General features: G+C 37.7%; 1 protein-coding gene across 1 annotated transcript in view; it reads left to right on the top strand.

Annotated features, from left to right (window-relative positions):
• The window catches only part of FBN2 (fibrillin 2), a 258,987-nt gene that overhangs the window by 121,117 nt on the left and 118,425 nt on the right, over positions 1-19,445 (top strand). Inside the window, exon 8 of the mRNA XM_036310847.1 lies at positions 11,002-11,127. Within this exon, the coding sequence (XP_036166740.1) occupies positions 11,002-11,127 (126 nt within the window). The remainder of the gene's footprint in view (positions 1-11,001; positions 11,128-19,445) is intronic.

The following is a 19,445-nucleotide window of genomic DNA, read 5'->3' as shown; positions in this document are numbered from 1 at the left end:
GCTCTCAACATTGTTAACGTCATTTCAGGTTGTTCTACTTCTATGCATCTACCTGTAAGTTATATGGGATATGAATCAGTGCATCACTCAAAAAGAAGGGATGTGTGTGTTATCGCAGTCAGTATTGTATTTTATTTTTTTAAAAGAAACAAAAATATTAGCAAACTTTTCCTAAAGCTTCTGTTTAACATGAAGGCATATACAAAAGTGCTTTTAATGATATTTTGAAAAAAATATCAGAGGTTGCTTTCTTGTTTTGTTGGTTCTAAGCATAACAGATTTGAAGCCTTTGAAGATACTTTGTAATAGAAAACATTTGAAGTTTACTAAAAAAATTTTTCGTCCAATTCTTTAGTAAAACCATATTGTGAATATTTAGTTGTAGGCTTAGAAAATTAATTCAACTTAACAAACTCATACAATACAGCTATTCACAAATTAGATTATCATAATTTTTTTCTCCCACATGGAAGATTTTCTCTTAATTTATTATGATAGAAAAATATTTTTCATAATTAACTAGTAAAGAAAAACAGGAAGTAAAGCATTCTGGCATTTATTTGAAATTTGATCTTATATTTTAAAGTATTTCCTGTATATTTTTTCCTTATAGCTTCAAGATGGAAGATTGTTATTTTTGATGTTTTCTTTTCACAAAGTATAATGTTGCAATTTTATATAAACTGGATACTAGTGTATATAAGATTTATAGTAGCTAGGTAATTAAATATTAATATTTCTATCTGGAATCAAACTATGTAGATCTCATAAGTAAAATGTTCTAGAATATGCTCCTATTTAAGAAAGTAATTCAAATTTAGGAATGTTACTATACAATATGTAACTACTGTCTTTATCATTTGCATAACTTTTGAGTAATAGGAATGAGATGAGGGAGAAAAGGAGGTGGAGAGAAAGGGGAAGATTGTCCTGTCTTCAGTGGTTCATACCTCACCTCCAGGCTATGTAAAAAGAGAATCCTTTAAAGAGGTTGAAGAGAACTAACAGTAGTGAGGATCATTTTTGGAAACTGTTGTCTATGAACTATAGTGTGGGAAGGGGCAGTGAATGTATGTTTCTCATCTGCCCAATCAGGACCTCAAAGAAAGGAGATGAGTTGTCCAGATAACTTGCTATGGATAGGTAACAGTTCTGTCCTGCACCATAAAGTAATCATTCAAGATGCAGTGTGAATGTGTCTGTGCTCCAGTAGCCTGGTTAGAGTGTGACCTGAGTGAGATACAGTCAAGGTCTTGCTGAGCCTCCCATGTTAGCCATTTTAAATTTGCCACTTGGATCAGAGAATGCTAAGGGATGGCATGCATCACCCCGTTGAACAGATCAAAGTTTAATTGAAGCTGAGCCTTAGGAATGAGCTCTCTGTCTTCACATATCTGCTCTTGTATGCGTTTTGTGTATAATACACAGATATGTCTGTAATTCAGTGTGTGTACAGTTACTTGTTGAATCTAAACTGACTGTATATCAATGTAACCTGTCAGATGAATAAGGAAATAAGGAAATCAAACCCAAGAAAACACATCTGTATTAATTCAAAGAGTAACTTTCTTTTATAAGAATTGCTCATAGTCTTGTAACTGAACATACCTTTTTTGTTATTTTCTTTTAATGGTAATAAGTATGAAAAGCACAGAGATTAATGAATATGTATAAGATACTTTTATAATGGAATATAGGATAGATTTCTTTTCCACTGGATGTCATTTATTTAGTAGATACAAAATAAGTGACTTGATGCATCATTAGAGTATCGATAAAAGATCAAGATTTCTTAAATTGCGGTTATGACTGCATTGTGCCAAAATAGTTTTAAAATCCTGGGGATTTTATGATTACATCTTAATGTACTGATGTTTAACAAGAAAAAATGGGAACAGAAAATATTAAATTCTTGCATCTTTGCCAAGTCCAAATGGTTATAGTGAATTTAACTTTGGAATTTCCTGACATTTGTGTTGTTGAAAGTGTAGGTTTTACTCAACAGTAAGGAAGCCTTTTGATTTAATTTCCCTATATTTAAATATTTTTAGGTAATTGTAGAAGGCAGGGAGGATTAGAAAAAGGAAGATTCTGGAGGACATAATTTTAACAGCTTACCATTCAATTGTTAAAAGTATTTTCCTACAGAAACTCAGCTTCATCATCTTAAGTCTTCAATATTTTAAAACTTATAAATAATTTGGTCTTATTTATCTTGGCCTAACAAAATGTTTCCACCCAGAGTAAATTAAAAAGAAAAGAAAAAAGAGAAGGAAAGAAAGGAAAGGAAAAGTCACTGCTGGCAAATAGCTACACTTCCAAAGAAATACCATTTTGTAATGCAGACCAAAAATTTAAGCTCATAATGTTTGACTATGTTATCAGTAACTTTAATGCATTTTGAAATAGAAATTGCTTTCCAGCTGTTGCTGTAATGTTAAAATGCACTGTGATGGAATTGCCTCTTGTTGCCTTTAATTCATGCCTGAGTTACTTACTCCAAATTAGTACTTACAAAGATGCAGTATTAATTTCAAGCCAAAAGGGAACCATTCATTACATTGCTACCATAGTAACCCTTTTAATAATGCTATTATTTTGCCCATGTAGACCCAAAACTCTTAATTAAAAAGTTCCTATTAATAATAACAAACAGAAACTATTTTAAAAATGTGCTTCCCTAGATCGATAACAAGAGGAAAAAGGGATCAAGAAGGAATATATAATCTTTCTATAGTAAAACCCTGAAATAACACAAAAATACTGACATTACATGACAGATAATAGGCTTCTGTCCTCTACATGGCCCCTGGTGTTTTCTGTCTTTCTAAAAAATGGTATCCTTCTCTTTTCATTTTCCCTTTGGGCTACTGCCCTCTTTTTTCCTTTCTCTTCACATCCAACTTTAGAATTATTTACAGTCATTCTCTACTTTCTTTCTTCTGACTTATTCTTGAACGCATTGTAATGTAGGGAATATCCTCACTAGTCAAGTAAAACTAATTTCATCAGGATCACTAGATGGACTTTTCCCATTCCTATAAAAAAATTATACAGTTGGATTCCCAAAAGAGAACACAGATTTCTCCTGTGCAGCTGCCTCTGAGTCACACGTGCTTTCAATGTCCCAGTTAGCTCACACTCATACACAGACTTTAGCTCCACTAAGCCCACTCTACATGTACCTTACCAGCATTTCTCATGTCATCCATCTCAGTGATTGACCCAACTATCCATCCATTCTCTTGCCCAAGACAGAAATCTGGGTACCACTCTCAATACCTCCCTTTCCTGACACAACCATTTTATCCCAAGACATTTGGATAGATTCTACCTCCTAAATATATTGTGAGTTGATCCACTTTTCTACCTTCATCACCACTGTCTCTCTTCTCTATCTTTGGGATGGCTTTCTTTGAGGTCTCCTCCAGCCTCCTTTCTTTCAACATGCTCTGTGACTCAAGACACATTAACATTTACTTAGTTCCTCAAATAAATTATGCTCTCTGTTGCCTTGTCTCTGTGTGTGCTCTTTACTCTGCTTGGAATACAATATTCCATTTCATTGCCATAGCCTCTGGTAGACCTATTTATTATGTTTCAGTTTAACTGTCAGTTTCCTGTGGAAGTTTTTCCTGACCCTTTTCTCCTCTGCACTTGTTCTCCTCTAGTTTTTATCACACAATGTCATCATTGGGCATAACTCTGATCTCCTGGCCACCACTGGCAGCTTCTGGGGAAGGAGTCCAGCAAACCCCTAGTTTCAGCTGTCTCTCTGCTTTGCAGTTCTGTTTCTGGTCCAAGGAAATGTTTATCTTGTATTTTGAAACCAGCTGGGTCTTTTTGTTTTCTCATTTTATATGTCATCTGTCACTGCTATGTGTTTGGAGCAGAAGGGAAGTACTGAAGTATCTTGACTAGAAGTCAAAATCTGCATGTGTTAATAAGCTGTCCAGGTGATTCTTATGCACATGAAAGTTTTGTACATAAGTACTCTGCTTTATTCTATTGAAAAGACTGAGCTATTTGATGTGAACTTACTCAAGCTCAGATTCCCTCTATTACTACATCTGCATTTTCCATTTCCCTGCGTTTGATGAATTATCTTTCCATCTTTCCAGAGAAAAAATTGTTCCAACTCTGCCCTTAAGTCTTTCACTGTTCTAGACTCCTTCTAACTCTTGCCATTAATTAGTTAAGTTTCTAGCTTGTATCTCTTCTCTTTCCTGACACCTCCTCTTTACCTACAGTCAAAGCCATCCTAATACACATTAACACAGAACTTCTCTCCTCCAGCTCTCTCTTCCAGCTCTTATATATCATTGATCAGTTGCCTCCTGTATGCCCCCTACTGGGGATAGAGCCCACAATCCAGGCATGGAATCGAACCTGGAATCCTTCAGTCCGCAGGCCAATGAGCTATCCACTGAGCCAAACCAGCTAGGGCATCTCCTCCATCTCTTTAATCACCCTCATGATACTCTTTCTTTCTGACCAGAAAACTTACTATTAAGAAGGCAATGCTTCCTAAATTGATCTTTAGATAAAACACAGTATTCATTAAAATGCGCTTTTTTTTTTAGCAGAAATTGACGATCTGATTCTAAGGTTCATATGGAAATTCATATACAAATCATGTATCACATGTAGGACATATATAAAGAACTCTTACTACTCAATTATAAATATACAACTCAATTAAAAACTGAGAAAAATAATTGAATAGTAGTATCCAAAGAAGAGTTATAAAAAGCCAATAATCAACGAAAATGTGTGCAACATCATTAGTCATTAGGGAAGTGCAAACCAAAACTGCAGTGTGATACCACTTCACACCATTACATTAAAAAAGATAATGATGAGTGTTTGCAGGATGTGGAGAAATTGGAATTTCCATATATTTCTAGTGATACTGTAAAATATTACAGCTACTTTGGAAAACAATTTGACAGTTCCTTTTTTTTTAATATTTTATTGATTTTTTACAGAGAGGAAGGGAGAGAGATAGAGTTAGAAACATCGATGAGAGAGAAACATCGATCAGCTGCCTCCTGCACATCTCCTATGGGGATGTGCCCGCAACCCAGGTACATGCCCTTGACCAGAATCGAACCTGGGACCTTTCAGTCTGCAGGCCGACGCTCTGTCCACTGAGCCAAACCGGTTTCGGCTGACAGTTTCTTAATAGTTATTATACGACAGCAATTTCATTTCTGTGTATATACTCAAGTGACATGAAAACATATCTTAATATAACTAGTATTCGAATGTGCGTAACAGCTTTATTTATAATAGCCCCAAAATGGAAACAACTCAAATACCATCAAGTGATGAGTGGATAAATAAAATGTGGTATGTCCATACAGTGGAATATTATTCAACAATCTGAAGGTATGAAGTACTGATATATGCCACAACATGGATTAACCTTGAAAACATTATGCTCAGTGAAAGAAACCAGTCATGAAAAGATCAGATATTGTATGAATCCATTTATATGAAATGTTTAGAACAGGTAAATCTGTAAAGACAGATTAGTTAGGATTACTTATAGATCTATTAGTTATAGATTAGTTATTGCCTAGCACTTGGAAGAAGACAGAGAGAGTGACTACTAATGAGATGGAACTACTTTTGGGAGGATGGAAATGTTCTCAAATTAGGTTGTAATGATAGTTGCACAATCCTATGAATATATTAAAAACCACTGAATTTTATACTTTAAATAAAAGTGAATTATATTACCACACAATTATTGTATTTAAATAAGGCTGTTTATAAATATACAATGAAATTCTGTGGTATACCTTGCTTTCAAAATCTGAAAAGGGGAAAGAAAACATTAATTTTCCATTACAACTTATTTTATTTCAATAATGCTTATGTCCTTGAAAAAGCTTGAAATAGTTAGCAATTTATTGTGTTTAAACTTTGGTCATGAATATTCCTAATTTTAAATAGTATATGAATTAATAGAAGTTGAATATCAAACAGAATATACTCTTTATACAAAAAAAAAATTATACAGAATGGCCAAATACATAAAGTTCCTTGGCATACATGGAAATAAAATATTGTAAGAACACATTTAAAAAAAAACAAAATTTCTTGTTGATGTTCTAATTCTCTGTAACACAATTGTTCCATGGATTGCTTTTATGTATGACATGTACATATTGGAACTGACAATCTCTAGGGCAATGTTCTTAGAATTCAGTGATATCTGAGATCACACTTAGCACTACTTACCAAATTATTCATTATATTCTGCTTTGAGTAAGATTTACAGTAAATGTTGTAAATGTTGGTTGACAAATATGAGGTTATGTGGTTTGGCAGTCAGTAACCTGTCAGATGGTTTTGCTTAGATCTAGTTTTCTTTAAAAAAAAGAACACACAAAAAAACGTGTTCAGCCTCTTCAAATTATCAAACACTTTCCAATCCTTCTCTCTCTTTACCTTTCCATGGCACACTTAAAAACCGCCTCCTTTTTTTTTTTAATATATTTTGATTTTTTACAGAGAGGAAGGGAGAGGGATAGAGAGTTAGAAACATCGATGAGAGAGAAACATTGATCAGCTGCCTCCAGCACACCCCCCACTGGAGATATGCCTGCAACCAAGGTACATGCCCTTGACCAAATCGAACCCGGGACCCTTCAGTCCGCAGGCCGACGCTCTATCCACTGAGCCAACCAGTCAGGGCCCGCCTCCTTTTTGGCAGTGTTCTTTCTTAGCCTCCATTCATCATACTCTTCCTATTACTTCCCTAACCTTTCCTTCCCAGCCTCCTATACTGGCCTTTCTTCCTTTGACTTTCACTTAGATGGTGGTGGTTCGCAGAGTTCCCTCCTTAAGTTCAACTCTTTTCATTTATGTGTTGTCTTTGAGATCCAATCTGTTGTTACAACTTCAAAATGCAATTCATGGAGTTGGTGATAAATCACAAATGTACATATTTATGCCTTACATCTTTACTGAGTTTCAAATTTTTAGTGGCGCAATTGGAATTTCTGCCTGTTTCTCTCAAACATCTCAAGTTCAAAATGTCCCAAACTCAACTTAATCTCAAAATATGTTTTTCCCTCTGTGTCACATTCTCTATTATTAGTCTAAAGCTAATTGCATTCCCACTTGCCACTGTCATTGGTTCAGGACTCTATTCCAATCAGCACATTCTCCTGACTAGAGGAGTTTTCAAAAATAAGCATGTGACTCATTGAGGACATTAAAACAAAGGGTAAGCTTTGCTTGGTTTTCTTTGGAAAAAGTTTTCTTGCTCTTAGGAGAGAATCACAAGAAGAGACACCCTCTCTTCTGCTTGATGTCCCAGTCAAAGGTCTAGCCTACAACTGCTACGGCCATGTTGCTTCTATCAAGGAAGGCACCCTCAGGATAACGTCGGAGCACAGAGGAGGGCATGGCTGAGTGTATCTCACAGAAACCAGTCCTGAAGTCCATGCCCCTTCTGAACTTTAAGATATGCAAGCTATTAAATTTCTGGTTTATGTCAGTTTGGATCAGATTTTCTATTATATGCAGACCAAAACCTCCAAACTGATAAACTTTTTAAAAAAGTTAATGGAAGGTAGGTGGAGGCACATTAGGTATGCAGAGCATGAATGAAAATAATTCCCATTAAACAAATGGCTTCCCCATGAATATACATAGGCACATTTGTATATATCTAGGCAATATACACTTTATATTTGAGAAGATAATACTTCCAAACCCGATTATGACATACTAGTAGCCCTGCGCATGAATCTGTGTGCCAGTAGGTCGCTGCTGCCCTCCTATAGCTCTCCACCAGCTTCTGACCTCCTGTAGCTCCCCCCACCACCCCTCATAGCTTGTTGCCCTGCCCTCTCCTGTAGCTCTCCACCTCCTGCTTGCTTGCTGCCCTGCCCCGTCCTGTAGCTCTCTGCCACCTGCTTGTAGCCAGTAGGTCACTGCTGCCCTCCTGTAGCTGTCCACCCACTGCCCCATCCTCCGGTGGCTCCCTCCGCCCCCCTCCCCTCTCCCCCTGCCCCAATAGCTTGCTGCCCTGCCCCCTCCTGTAGCTCTCAGCAGCCTGCTTGTACCTCGCTGGCCCATCCTCCTGCTGATCTGTGATCTGGTCATGAAGTGTTTGGTCGTTATGCCTCAGGGCATAATGGCTAATTAGCATATTCCTCTCTTTTTATATAGGATTCTTTTGAAGAAATGATACTACAAAAGAGTTAAATGCAGCCCTAACCGGTTTGGCTCAGTGGATAGAGCATCGGCCTGCGGACTCAAGGGTCCCAGGTTCGATTCCGGTCAAGGGCATGTACCTTGGCTGCAGGCACATCCCCAGTAGGGAGTGTGCAGGAGGCAGCTGGTCGATGTTTCTCGCTCATCGATGTTTCTGACTCTCTATCCCTCTCCCTTCCTCTCTGTAAAAAATCAATAAAATATATTTTTTTAAAAAAAGTTAAATGCATACATCCTTCTTAACATAAATATTAATGCTAAATTTAAGTTTAAATGGATGAATAAATATTGGGCATGGCTACATTGAAATGCAGTAAAAAAAGAAAAAAAAATACCAAATGTTTTAATTTAAAAATTTTTGGAGGGAGTCTAGCTCAAAAATAAATGAAAAACATTCTTATTTTTCATATAGAATTCTTAAATACTTTGCCGAGAGCCTTTTACATGTAATTATTTTGACTGTAACCTTTTAAAATGCCTACTCAATTCTAAGGAGAATTGTGAAACATGGAGTTTTTGAACAATAAAATATTTAACACAAAACCCACAAATTTAGTATCATTCCATGTGATCTTCTATGTTCCAAATACTTTTCTCCTTAAAAAAGAAAATGCTAAACATCTTTCAGTTGTTACTCTTTTTGTTGTCAGGAAGGATATTTGGAAGTAGAGAACAAAGAAGTTCTTTATTATGAAAGGAAATGCCAAGAAATGAGAGTTAATGGTTAAATGAAAGACTTAAGTTCTTAATTTTTAAGAATTTGGATTAATCCTGAGCCCCATAAGTGCCTTGACTGTTGGTATAACTTTGGATGTAAGAGGATCAGAGGCAAGTTTTCTGGCTCTTCACTTTTGCACTTCTTGCTGCTGTGCTTTGTGCCCTTCTCTCTCTCTCTCTCTCTCTCTCTCTCTCTCTCTCTCTCTCTCTCTCTCTCTCTCTCTCTCTCTCTCTTTTGTCTTCCTTGTCCAGAAGTGATTGATTAATTTATTTGGTTAACCAAGTACAACTATTCTAGTGTTCTTTCTCTTCTGAATCCAGTTCAGTTTTTTTAGGATGCACTGAGCTAAGACAGCAAACACAAGATGCAACGGGTCTTAATTTTGTACACATGGTTTCATTTTGTTGGATTAAGTCTGATGGTAACTCACCAAATTACAGATATGCCCCTCCTGTAGTCAGTTCCTGTTAGAATTCGGATCTCTCCTGGGGAGTTGGTAGATTTTGATTTGTACAATTGTGCCTTCAGTGGTTGACTATTAAGCCTCAAATAAAGATATTATTTTAGAGAATGTCTGAATCTGGTAATTTTTTATATGCATATTCCAAGAAGACGCATGAGCATATAGTTATTTCATGATGCAGCTTGTAAGCAAGAGTGATAGAATAAATGGGAAAGGAAAGGATAAATGAATAGACTTATAGAGGAATTCAAGAAAGGCATTGCCGACCTGGCTGGTGTGGCTCAGTGGTTGAGCATCAATCTATGAACCAGCAGGTCACGGTTCAGTTCCCGGTCAGGGCGCATGCCCGGGTTGCAGGCTGGATCCCCAGTAGGCGGCATGCAGGAGGCAGCCAATCAGTGATTCCTTCTCATCATTGATTTTTCTATCCTTCTCTTCCTCTCCCTTCCTCTCTGAAATCAATAAAAATATATATTGAAAAAAAGAAAGGCATTGCCAACTATTTTTATAATCATTTTTTCTTGTATTTACAATAACATTTTCCTTTGTTTTTATTAATACATTTCTAAAAAAAAATAAATGTAACCAAAAAACCTAAGTGCTCAAGTTCATATTTCAGTAATTATCTGTTTGTGTCTTTTAGTATTGGTCTCTGTATTCACTGGTCTTTACTAACTCTGTTCCTTAGAAAGGACAGCCAACTCCCAGCAGGCATAGCTGGATTTTCCTCACAATGGCCCATTTCCTTTTCAGTGTATTAACAATTAGTGCCCAGTATACCAAATTGTAGCTTTGACTTTCCACCTCTCGATGCTTATTGAACTAGAAGAAAAGTACATTAAAGCTTATATAAATGGCCAGGTTTCCTGCTTTAGTGAAAGTTTAAAAGAAAGCAGACCTTTCATTAATGTGAAAGGGAATAGACTAGTCCCAGCATTGAGTAAACTGAATGAATTAGCAGGGAGGTACAATAGGAAAACTGGACACCTCCCAAGTTTGCCCTTTGTGGTGTTTCTATATTATTTTAGATTTGGAGTTAATTCCCAGAATGTCAAATATACCCATATTCAGATGTAAGTACAAAAACATTTCCTGAAGCCAAATAGAAAAAAAAAAAACAAAACAAAAAAAACAGCATTTGCCACCTTCCACTGATTCAAAAGATTAGTGTGAAAATTAGCTGTAACAATTTTAAATGTAGCTACTCCATATTTTAAAATATAATCCCTGTATGTGTTTTTATAAAGGCTGTAGTAGGATAATTCCTAACTGATGTAGAATGGAAACTAAAACGTTGACATTTTTACTTATTTCCAATTTAAATTGCATTTGGGAGGGGGAAAAAAGGATATAGAGTTTTGCTTTGGTTGGCCTTGTTTTACTGCCATGGGAGTTTACTTTCATCTAAGTTCCCATAGATATGTGTGAGAAATTCTTTAGGGCCTGAAACAAGAGTATCTTCAGGGTTATATGATCTGACCTAATCAACCATGATTGCACTCATACTCTTTTTTTTTAAAAATCCCTTCTAAAAGCTATTTAATGAAGGCCTTTCTCACCGTCTTCTCCTTCTTCCCTTGATTAGACATCGATGAGTGCAGCGTCATTCCTGGGATATGTGAAACTGGCGAATGCTCCAACACCGTGGGAAGCTATTTTTGCATTTGTCCACGTGGATACGTAACCTCCACTGATGGCTCTCGGTGCATTGGTAAGCCTTGTGTTTTTGAAAGCACAATACACTGCTTCTTTATAATGACAGAACAGCCCAAACAGGTATGGAGATGGCAACGATTATAAAACCATTGGGAAAATGGCTGAAAGAGTTGTTTAAAATAAACGGTACCACTATTGAGAGATTGATAGACCAGATGCTCTTTGCAAAGACTTCAGTTTCAGAAGCCATCTGGGTTTGTTTTATGTTGTCAGAGTCATTTTTGAAATGAAGAAAAACTTCCTCAAGACATTGCTTTTGCCCAGCATTAGCGACACAGAGGCATGAGGAAGATTTTAAAAATTCTGCTTTGGAGAAGAATGTAGTAATTAAATGTTCTTTTGAATCATGAATATAGTCAGTATCTTATTTACTTAGGCCTTGCTTATTCTAGTGAAAATATTTATGATGGAAAAGTAATGGACACCTTTAATTTTGTTCTTTAAACACATTCAAATTAAAGCTAAATATATTTTATGTTCTTCTTTGTTTAGAGAAACGGAACAGTGCTTCTTGATCATGTGTAGGTCAGCCATTATTGAGCAAGTCAGACTTTTGGGGCATTATGAGATACAGGAATTAGGAAAATTAAGCCAGCACCCAAAAATGGAGTTGCTTGGTTTACTAGAGGATGGTCATCTGGATAGTGCCAGTCTCCTATCCCCACCAGGAGGATATGTCAGCAACTGACTGCCAGACCTCTGTAGATCCTGATGATGGTGCCCAAGTGAACTGGGTTGCTGAAATGGAAATACAGAGTCAGCCCCAACAAAAGGGCTGAGGCCTGAATTCATTTACTAAAATGTACTGATATGCCAGACACTATGCTAGTTCTTTCCATCCAACAGTAAATATGAGAGATATAGATCCTGCTTTAGATAGGGATCGAATCCACAACCTAAGTATGTGCCCTGACTGGGAATTGAATCGGTAGTCTTTTCAGTGTATGGGACAAAGCTCCAACCAACTGAACCACATAAGCCAGGGCTCATTTAACATAATTTAACAGCTATGAGAATTGAAAATTAGTAGAACAACCAAAATTGGCTAATTTTCTTTAACTGTATAGGAAAATAATGCACACACACACAATCATCTGCTTGAAACAGTTAATGGACTCAACTCTGCTGGAAAAATGTCAACTTGGGAGTCATTACTGAACATCAATGGCTGTATGTCATAGATTTTGGCTTCAGGAAAGTTGTTCTAGAATATGGCTAGAAGAAATGTGGCTGGAGAAATAAATGAGGATTTTACTGTGAATTTCTGGAAATATCAATTAAGGTATATGTAACATTTTATTATTTGGTAGGCAAGTGGGGAAGGCCTTTCAGAATGAATTGGAATGGAGTTGGGGAGGGGTAAGAAGAAAGACAAACTAGTTAGAAGGCAGAACTTGGCATAATAAATATTACTGTTTTATATCATATTTCTAAGTTAGTTCTTTATCCTTGATTTCTTAAATTGCTAAATCCTTCTTTAGTCAGATGACACTTGTTCTTTTTTGTTGTTGTTTGCATTGAAAAGGAGGCATATTCTTCATCATATTCAGATAGCCAAAATCAAGATTTCTAATGATTTACTGAGGTTGTTTTCTTTAATGTCAGATATTTGGTTTACCATTAAATCATGATAAACTCTCTTTATCTCCTGCCTAGCTATATAAAAGTCCTAAGCCTTTTCTTGGGCTTTTAAAGCCCTTTAGAACATGATCCAGACTGTATTCAGGACTCATCTTTCACCCAACACATTTCTCTCATTGTGAACATGAGCACAGTCCAGGTCCTTGCCTGCAATATCCCCTCTACCTGAAGCATCTTGATGTCCCCCTCTGTGCTCATTAAAACTAACTGAAAGTCTGGCCCTTCAACGAATAGGATGCCTGACCTACCTAGTTTATGAAAATGTGAAAATCCTCACATTTTATTAATGATTTAGTAAAAGTGCTTTTTAACATTTTTTTAAAATTCTAAAAAACAACAACAAAAATTCAGCTGATCCTTAAAGTCCCCAGTCAGATACCACATTTCTTTATAGCCATTGCTACCTAATCCATATTCTCTTGGACAAAATTCATCAGCTCCTACCGTATTATTTTTAATTTTCTTCATTTCTGGGTTTACCATATTGTCACAGGAACTTGTGCTTTACTCATTGGCCAAACTGTGAGCTTCATTAGGTCCTGCCTTATGCAGCTTTATGTCTGTGTAGTAGTACCTTGCATACAAGTTTGGTCTCAATAAGTCTTCTCTGAATGAATAGCCCAGCCAACAAATGAATGAATGAGATCAGATCAAATGTAAGAATTTTATGCTGGTTAATAACTGTTTTTCATTGTTTCTCACCCTGTTGGACATGATGTGGTGGTACTGAGTTGTGGTCCTAGATGCTCTCAGAGCCTGCGTGAGTTCCTAAGAGTGAGGCATAGTGAGTCCTGTGCAAAGCATGAGTCTCCGTTCATTTCAGTATCAACATCCTAAGCCAGGAACAGAGGAAAACCTCTCAGGAGGGGAGAATGACTCTCTAAAATTACGAAATCAATGTTAAAATTAAGTGAGCAACTTAAAATTTTTTTGAATAACTATGTTACATTTGGAATAAGTACATGTTTTCTATACATGAGAAAAAATAAATCTAACATTCTAATGTGTAAGAAATCTTTGACTTTGATTTTTTAAAATCTGGGTGTATTTTCTTAGATTGAATTTATTTATAATTGAATTTTGTAGGTCATAGATATTCCCATGCTATTTATTTTGTAACCAAATATATGCTAACTATAATAAGTTGGGCGAACTCAAAATATTTTTTTGAATGTGAAGCTGCATGTTATCTGCAGCTTTATTCTAAGAATGGCACATGCTGAATGCTTCCCTTCCTTATTCTAGTTAACAAATATATCCAAAGTCTATCCCACATTGTAAAGCATCAACAAATTGGCTTTTTCTTTTTCTTTTTAATCCTCACCAGAGGATATGTTTTTTATTAATTTTTAGAGAGAGAGGAAGGGGAAGAGAAAGAGAAACATTGGTCAGCTGCCTCCCATACATACCCCGACCTATGATCTAAGCCACATCTAGGTATGTGCCCTGACTGGGAATCAAACCCAAACCTTTTGGTGTACCGGATGACCATCCATCCAACTCAGCCACCTGGTCACAGTAACTACCTGTTTCTTTTACGTGTAGGAAAATATTTTCATATGGCATGAGAGCTTAACTAGACATCCTATCTAATAATAGACAAACATGGTAATTGACCGTACCTTCGCTATGCCTCCCATTGGCTAATCAGTGCGATACTCAAATTAACCCAACCAAGATGGCGGCCGGCAGCCGTGCAGCTGAAGCAAGCAGGAGGCTTGCTTGCTCCAGTGATGGAGGAAGCCAAGGTTCCCCGCCTGCCGCGGCCTGGCTCTGGTCTCCAAAAGCAACAAACTTTTAATTATAGAAGCTAAACAAACCCCAGATACCTGCTTTCAGCAGGCTGTGGCCTCAGAGCTGGAGCGAGCAGGAGCCAGGTCTCAGCTCCAGTGACGGCAACAAAGTTTCAATTATAGAAGGTAAATAAATCCCAGAATAATAATAATAAAAAAGAACAGAAGGAGAGGCTGGGAGCTTCAGTCACCAGCCAGCCTGAAAACAGCCCTCAGCCCCTCACCCAGACTGGCCAGGCACCCCAGTGGGGTGTGGCCAGCCTGAAAACAGCCATCTGCCCCTCATCCAGGCTGGCAAGGCACCCCAGTGGGGACCCCCACCCTGAAGGGGGTGTGACCAGCTGCAAACAGCCATCAGCCCCTCACCCAGGCTAGCCAGGCACCCAAGCGGGACCCCCACCCTGATCCGGGACACCCTTCAGGGCAAACCAACCGGCCCCCACCCGTGCACCAGGCCTCTATTTTATATAGTAAAAGGGTAATATGCAAACTGACCCTAACAGCAGAAAGACTGGGAATGACTGGTCGCTATGACACACACTGACCACCAGGGGGCAGATGCTCAATGCAGGAGCTGCCCTCTGGTGGTCAGTGCGCTCCCACATGGGGGAGCTCTGCTCAGCCGCAAGCCAGGCTGATGGCTGCCAGTACAGCGGTGGTGGTGGGAGCCTCTCCTGCCTCCTCAGCAGCGCTAAGGATGTCCTACTGCAGCTTAGGTCTGCTCCCCGCTGGCAAGTGGACATCCCCGAGGGCTGCCGGGCTGCCAGAGGGATGTCTGATTGCCTTCTTAGGCCCAATCCCCCGGGGAGCAGGCCTAAACCCGCAGGTGGTCATCCCCCGAGGGGTCCCAGACTGCGAGAGGGCACAGCCCACGCTGAGGGACACCCCCCCCCCCCGAGTGCACAAATTTTTGTGCACCGAGCCTCTAGTCCTATATAATAAAAGCCTAATATGTAAATCAGTGGAATGACCAGTCACTATGATGCACACTGACCACCAGCGGCTGCCCCCAGCCCACAGGCCCCAGGCCAGCCACGGTGCGTGCCAGCAGGGGCCCCCTGGTTGCCCTGCCAGTCACCCACAGATTGGCCCTGATCGCGGGCCAGGCTTAGAGACCCTACCCATGTACAAATTTCATGCACTGGGCCTCTAGTTTTAATTATACCAGTAAAAGAGGATAGTTTTCCCATTTAATTTCATGCTAACTATAAAAGTCAAATTCCTAATTTAAATTTATCTGGTGTGTTTCATCAAATTTTTTAAATATCCAGGAAAGAGCTTTCTATTTTTAACAGAGTACTAACATATGTCATTTCTAAAGAGTTGAAACATACCTAATAATATTTTTAGAAGCATTTTTAGTAACACAACTTGATGGCCCTTATATCATTTTGGAAGTCAGTGTCATTGTCATACCCATGGCATTTTTAATACCGAAGCTTTAGATTGTAATATAGGCAGAAGAGTGACTGGCAGCCAGTGATGAGTAAATAATGAATTGACAAGCAGCATGGAGCAAATTCTGTGTGCAAAATAATGTCACAGCCGCTGTTGTGTACACAGAGTTCTAGTAGGAACCCTCAGCAGTGGGACTCCCAAGTGCCAGTCAGCAGCGAGTGAAGTTCAAAAAATGAGAGCAAGGGTTTAGAAATCCTTGCAGTAACATGTCTTCGCCACAACTTCCAAGTGCTTTACCATGAGCGTTAAACAAAATTTTCCATGCACAATATTGCCTTGGAGTATTCTTGAGAAAACAAAAATGGAAAACATAATGTGGGTGGTGGGGAGGAGAGAAAGTTTGGAGCAATTAATTGCTAAGTAATTTTTAGGCAATAAATGCTATAAGTTGAAATGAAAGTCCTGATTATTGTAGTAAAAATTGATCACAGGAAATGAGCACTGATGTTGATCTTGAAAAATGGGCAGGAGCTCCCCAAAGGAATTAGGGTGTGCTGAGCAAGGAGAAAGGTGTGAGCAAGATTATAGGTGCTGGGTATCTTGGTGGACTCAGGAGATGGTGAGAAGAGCATGTCTGGGAAAGATTGCTGAGTAAAACGGGAAAGATGGGTTGAGATGAAGGGTTCTATTACTAAAGTTCTTAACTGCCATCTAAAAAGTTCCAGGTTGGTCCTAAGGTCAGTGAGAGCCCATCAAGACTTTTGAGCAGAACATAGACAAAAATCAATGGGGGAAAACTGTTATAACGAAATGAGGAAGATCATGATACGATGATGTAGAAGGATGTGGGGATGTGCTGTTATTATGCAGCATTTTATGTGAATGATGGGTGTTGATTATATATGCATATACACATTTATAACAACACTTGAAAGATAACCAAAAACTAAATATTTAACTAAAGGAGAAGGGGAGATGGGGATGAAACAAAGTACTGAATATTGTTATAGTTTTAACTTCAGAATTATGTAATAGGTGATTGGTGGATCAGGGATAGTATTTTAATTAAGAAAGAATGTCCCAGAAATAGAAGCTTAGACAGTGAGGAAGGAACAATTCACTATTTTAAAGAAAGAAGTAACTCTAAGAACCATTGTTCCTAGTTCTAGTTAGTCTTGTGTAACGGAAACAAGAAAGCAACATGAATGTATTTTAGGAATAGTCCGAATCTGCAGAATCAATTAAGGGAAACCCATGTTGGCACCAGACCATCAAAGAGGCGGGGCAGCCTCCAGGATCAGGGGATAAAACCTGAGACAATGGTTGCTATTTACCGAACACCTACTATCACTACTAGTATTATGGCTTGAGCCAACCTCATCCGTGTTTTCTGGCTGAACCCTTCATTTTTAACAAGCAAAGCTCACTCAACAGGAGACATATTTATTTCAAGGCACAACCCCCAACTTTTACCAAGTTTTCATCACAATGTATAATTAACCTTTACTTCTCTTAAATCAAGTTTAGACTGAATGTCAAGCCATGAAACAAACTCTGATAATAGTACCATTATTTTGCTTCAGGATAGATTTATATTTTAATCAGAAGAGATGGATTGCTTCCTCTTTTTCAGTGTGGCTTTAAATAAGACTTCATGTAAACCTTGCTCTGGGAGTGTAGTGAGGGCGATAGGCTATTATTGGAGGAATAGACTTGTTTTCATTCCAGTGACATATCAGTCCTGCAGTTAAACATATACCAAGCATTAGAAGGATTTGTCCTAATGGGTAATAAATATGCTTCATCTGCCTTTGCTCCTAATAATTCCCTATCTTAAGAGTCTGCCTAGATAACTCTTAGTTAGTTCTGTGGGAGGTCCCTTTTTTATTTCAAATATTTTATCATATGACACATTTCCAACACAGTACTTTATCAGAGATATGCAAAGCAAAGAACCTAACTCCTAGCCACTCTTTTGCCTTTGAAATCTGTTTTTGGGGAGACCTTAACAATGATCTGTGAACAATGATCATGACTCAAAGGTTGGAGGTGACTTCCTTGCCTCCTTGATGTTATTAGAAGATAATGTGGAATTTATGAAAAAAGTTATGATTTACTTTCTAATCCTCACTTTCTGCCCCTCTACCCTCTCATCAGTGACATGGTTTCTTTCAATAAATACTATTGGACATATGAGGGTAATTCAGTATCTTTGAGAAAATACATAATGAAAATGCTACTGAGTATTAAGTAATAATTTTAAATGAATTTGTATTTTATTAGTCATAGGAATCTTCATAAGCAGGAATTATGTAGTACCTACATACTGTGAGGTGTTGCTCACATGCATTGCAATGTTCAGTGTAAGATTTGTGGATCCCTTAAAATATAACAGACTCCCAAAGTTTGAGAGTGGTAAATGTAGATTCCTGAGGGATTCCTGATGAGTACCTACTCATTTTTATATTTATTCACTTATTTCCAGTATGCTATTGTGTTTGGCCCATTAGTTGTTTAGAAGTGTAAGAGGTTTTTCTGGCTTGCAAATCTCCCATGTGGGCTTGAAAAAAAAAAAGTGTTTTTTCCAGTTGTTGCATAGATATATCCATTAGATGAAACTTATTAACTATACTATTATGGTTTTCTCTATATCTACTGAACTTTATCTACTTTGTCAGTTATTGAAAGAGTTGTATAAATATCCCACTATGGGCCGGCGGCATGGCTCAGTGGTTGAGTGTTGACCTATGAATCAGGGGAATGTTAAGCGGGGGGAGGGAAAGGAGACATATGTAATACTCTTTGTAATACTTTAAGCAATAAAACAAAATTTAAAAAAATAAATAAAAAATTCTAGCTACTGCCACTCCCTCTTTGCAACAAATTAATCATTATTATTGCTGTTTGATATTTTAGTGCCTGTTAGATTTTACCTATGTACCTAACAATATTTTTCCTCTTCATTATTTTATACATTCCAAACCTTCTACTTGGAATCATTTTTATTTTGCCTAAATCACCTCTTCAAAAGTTTCTCTTAAAGAACTTTTAGGGAAAATTTTCTTTGTTTTTTAATTCCTGAAAATGACCTTGATTTTCCCTCTGGAAAGATGGTTTCTTTGGATACAGAATGTTAAGTGGACAGAAAATAATATTCCATTGTGTCTAGCATCCATTGTTTCCGTTAAGAAGTCAGTGCTTGTTTAAATATCATTCCTTAGCAGGTAGTCTGTCTTTTCTTTCTAGCTGTTTTTAAGATCTTTGATTTTCCTTTGTTGGTTTGTGGTTTCAGTGATGTGATAAGCTGTGGATTTCTTTTTATTTTTTCTGTTTTGGAGTTGCCGGAATTCCTAGATTTGAGATTGTTCCAACCTTGTTAGAACATTCTAAAGTAGTATCTGTTGAACATTGCCCCTCCCAATTACCTCTGTTTGTTACCTCTTTCTAGTACTCCTATTAGATATATATTATCTTTTCAAGC

The sequence above is a fragment of the Myotis myotis genome, unplaced genomic scaffold, assembly GCF_014108235.1.
Source record: "Myotis myotis isolate mMyoMyo1 unplaced genomic scaffold, mMyoMyo1.p scaffold_m19_p_5, whole genome shotgun sequence".
In the NCBI taxonomy this organism is placed as follows: domain Eukaryota; kingdom Metazoa; phylum Chordata; class Mammalia; order Chiroptera; family Vespertilionidae; genus Myotis; species Myotis myotis.
The sequence above is the reverse complement of the archived record's forward strand: the minus strand, read 5'-3'. Positions and strand labels throughout refer to the sequence as shown.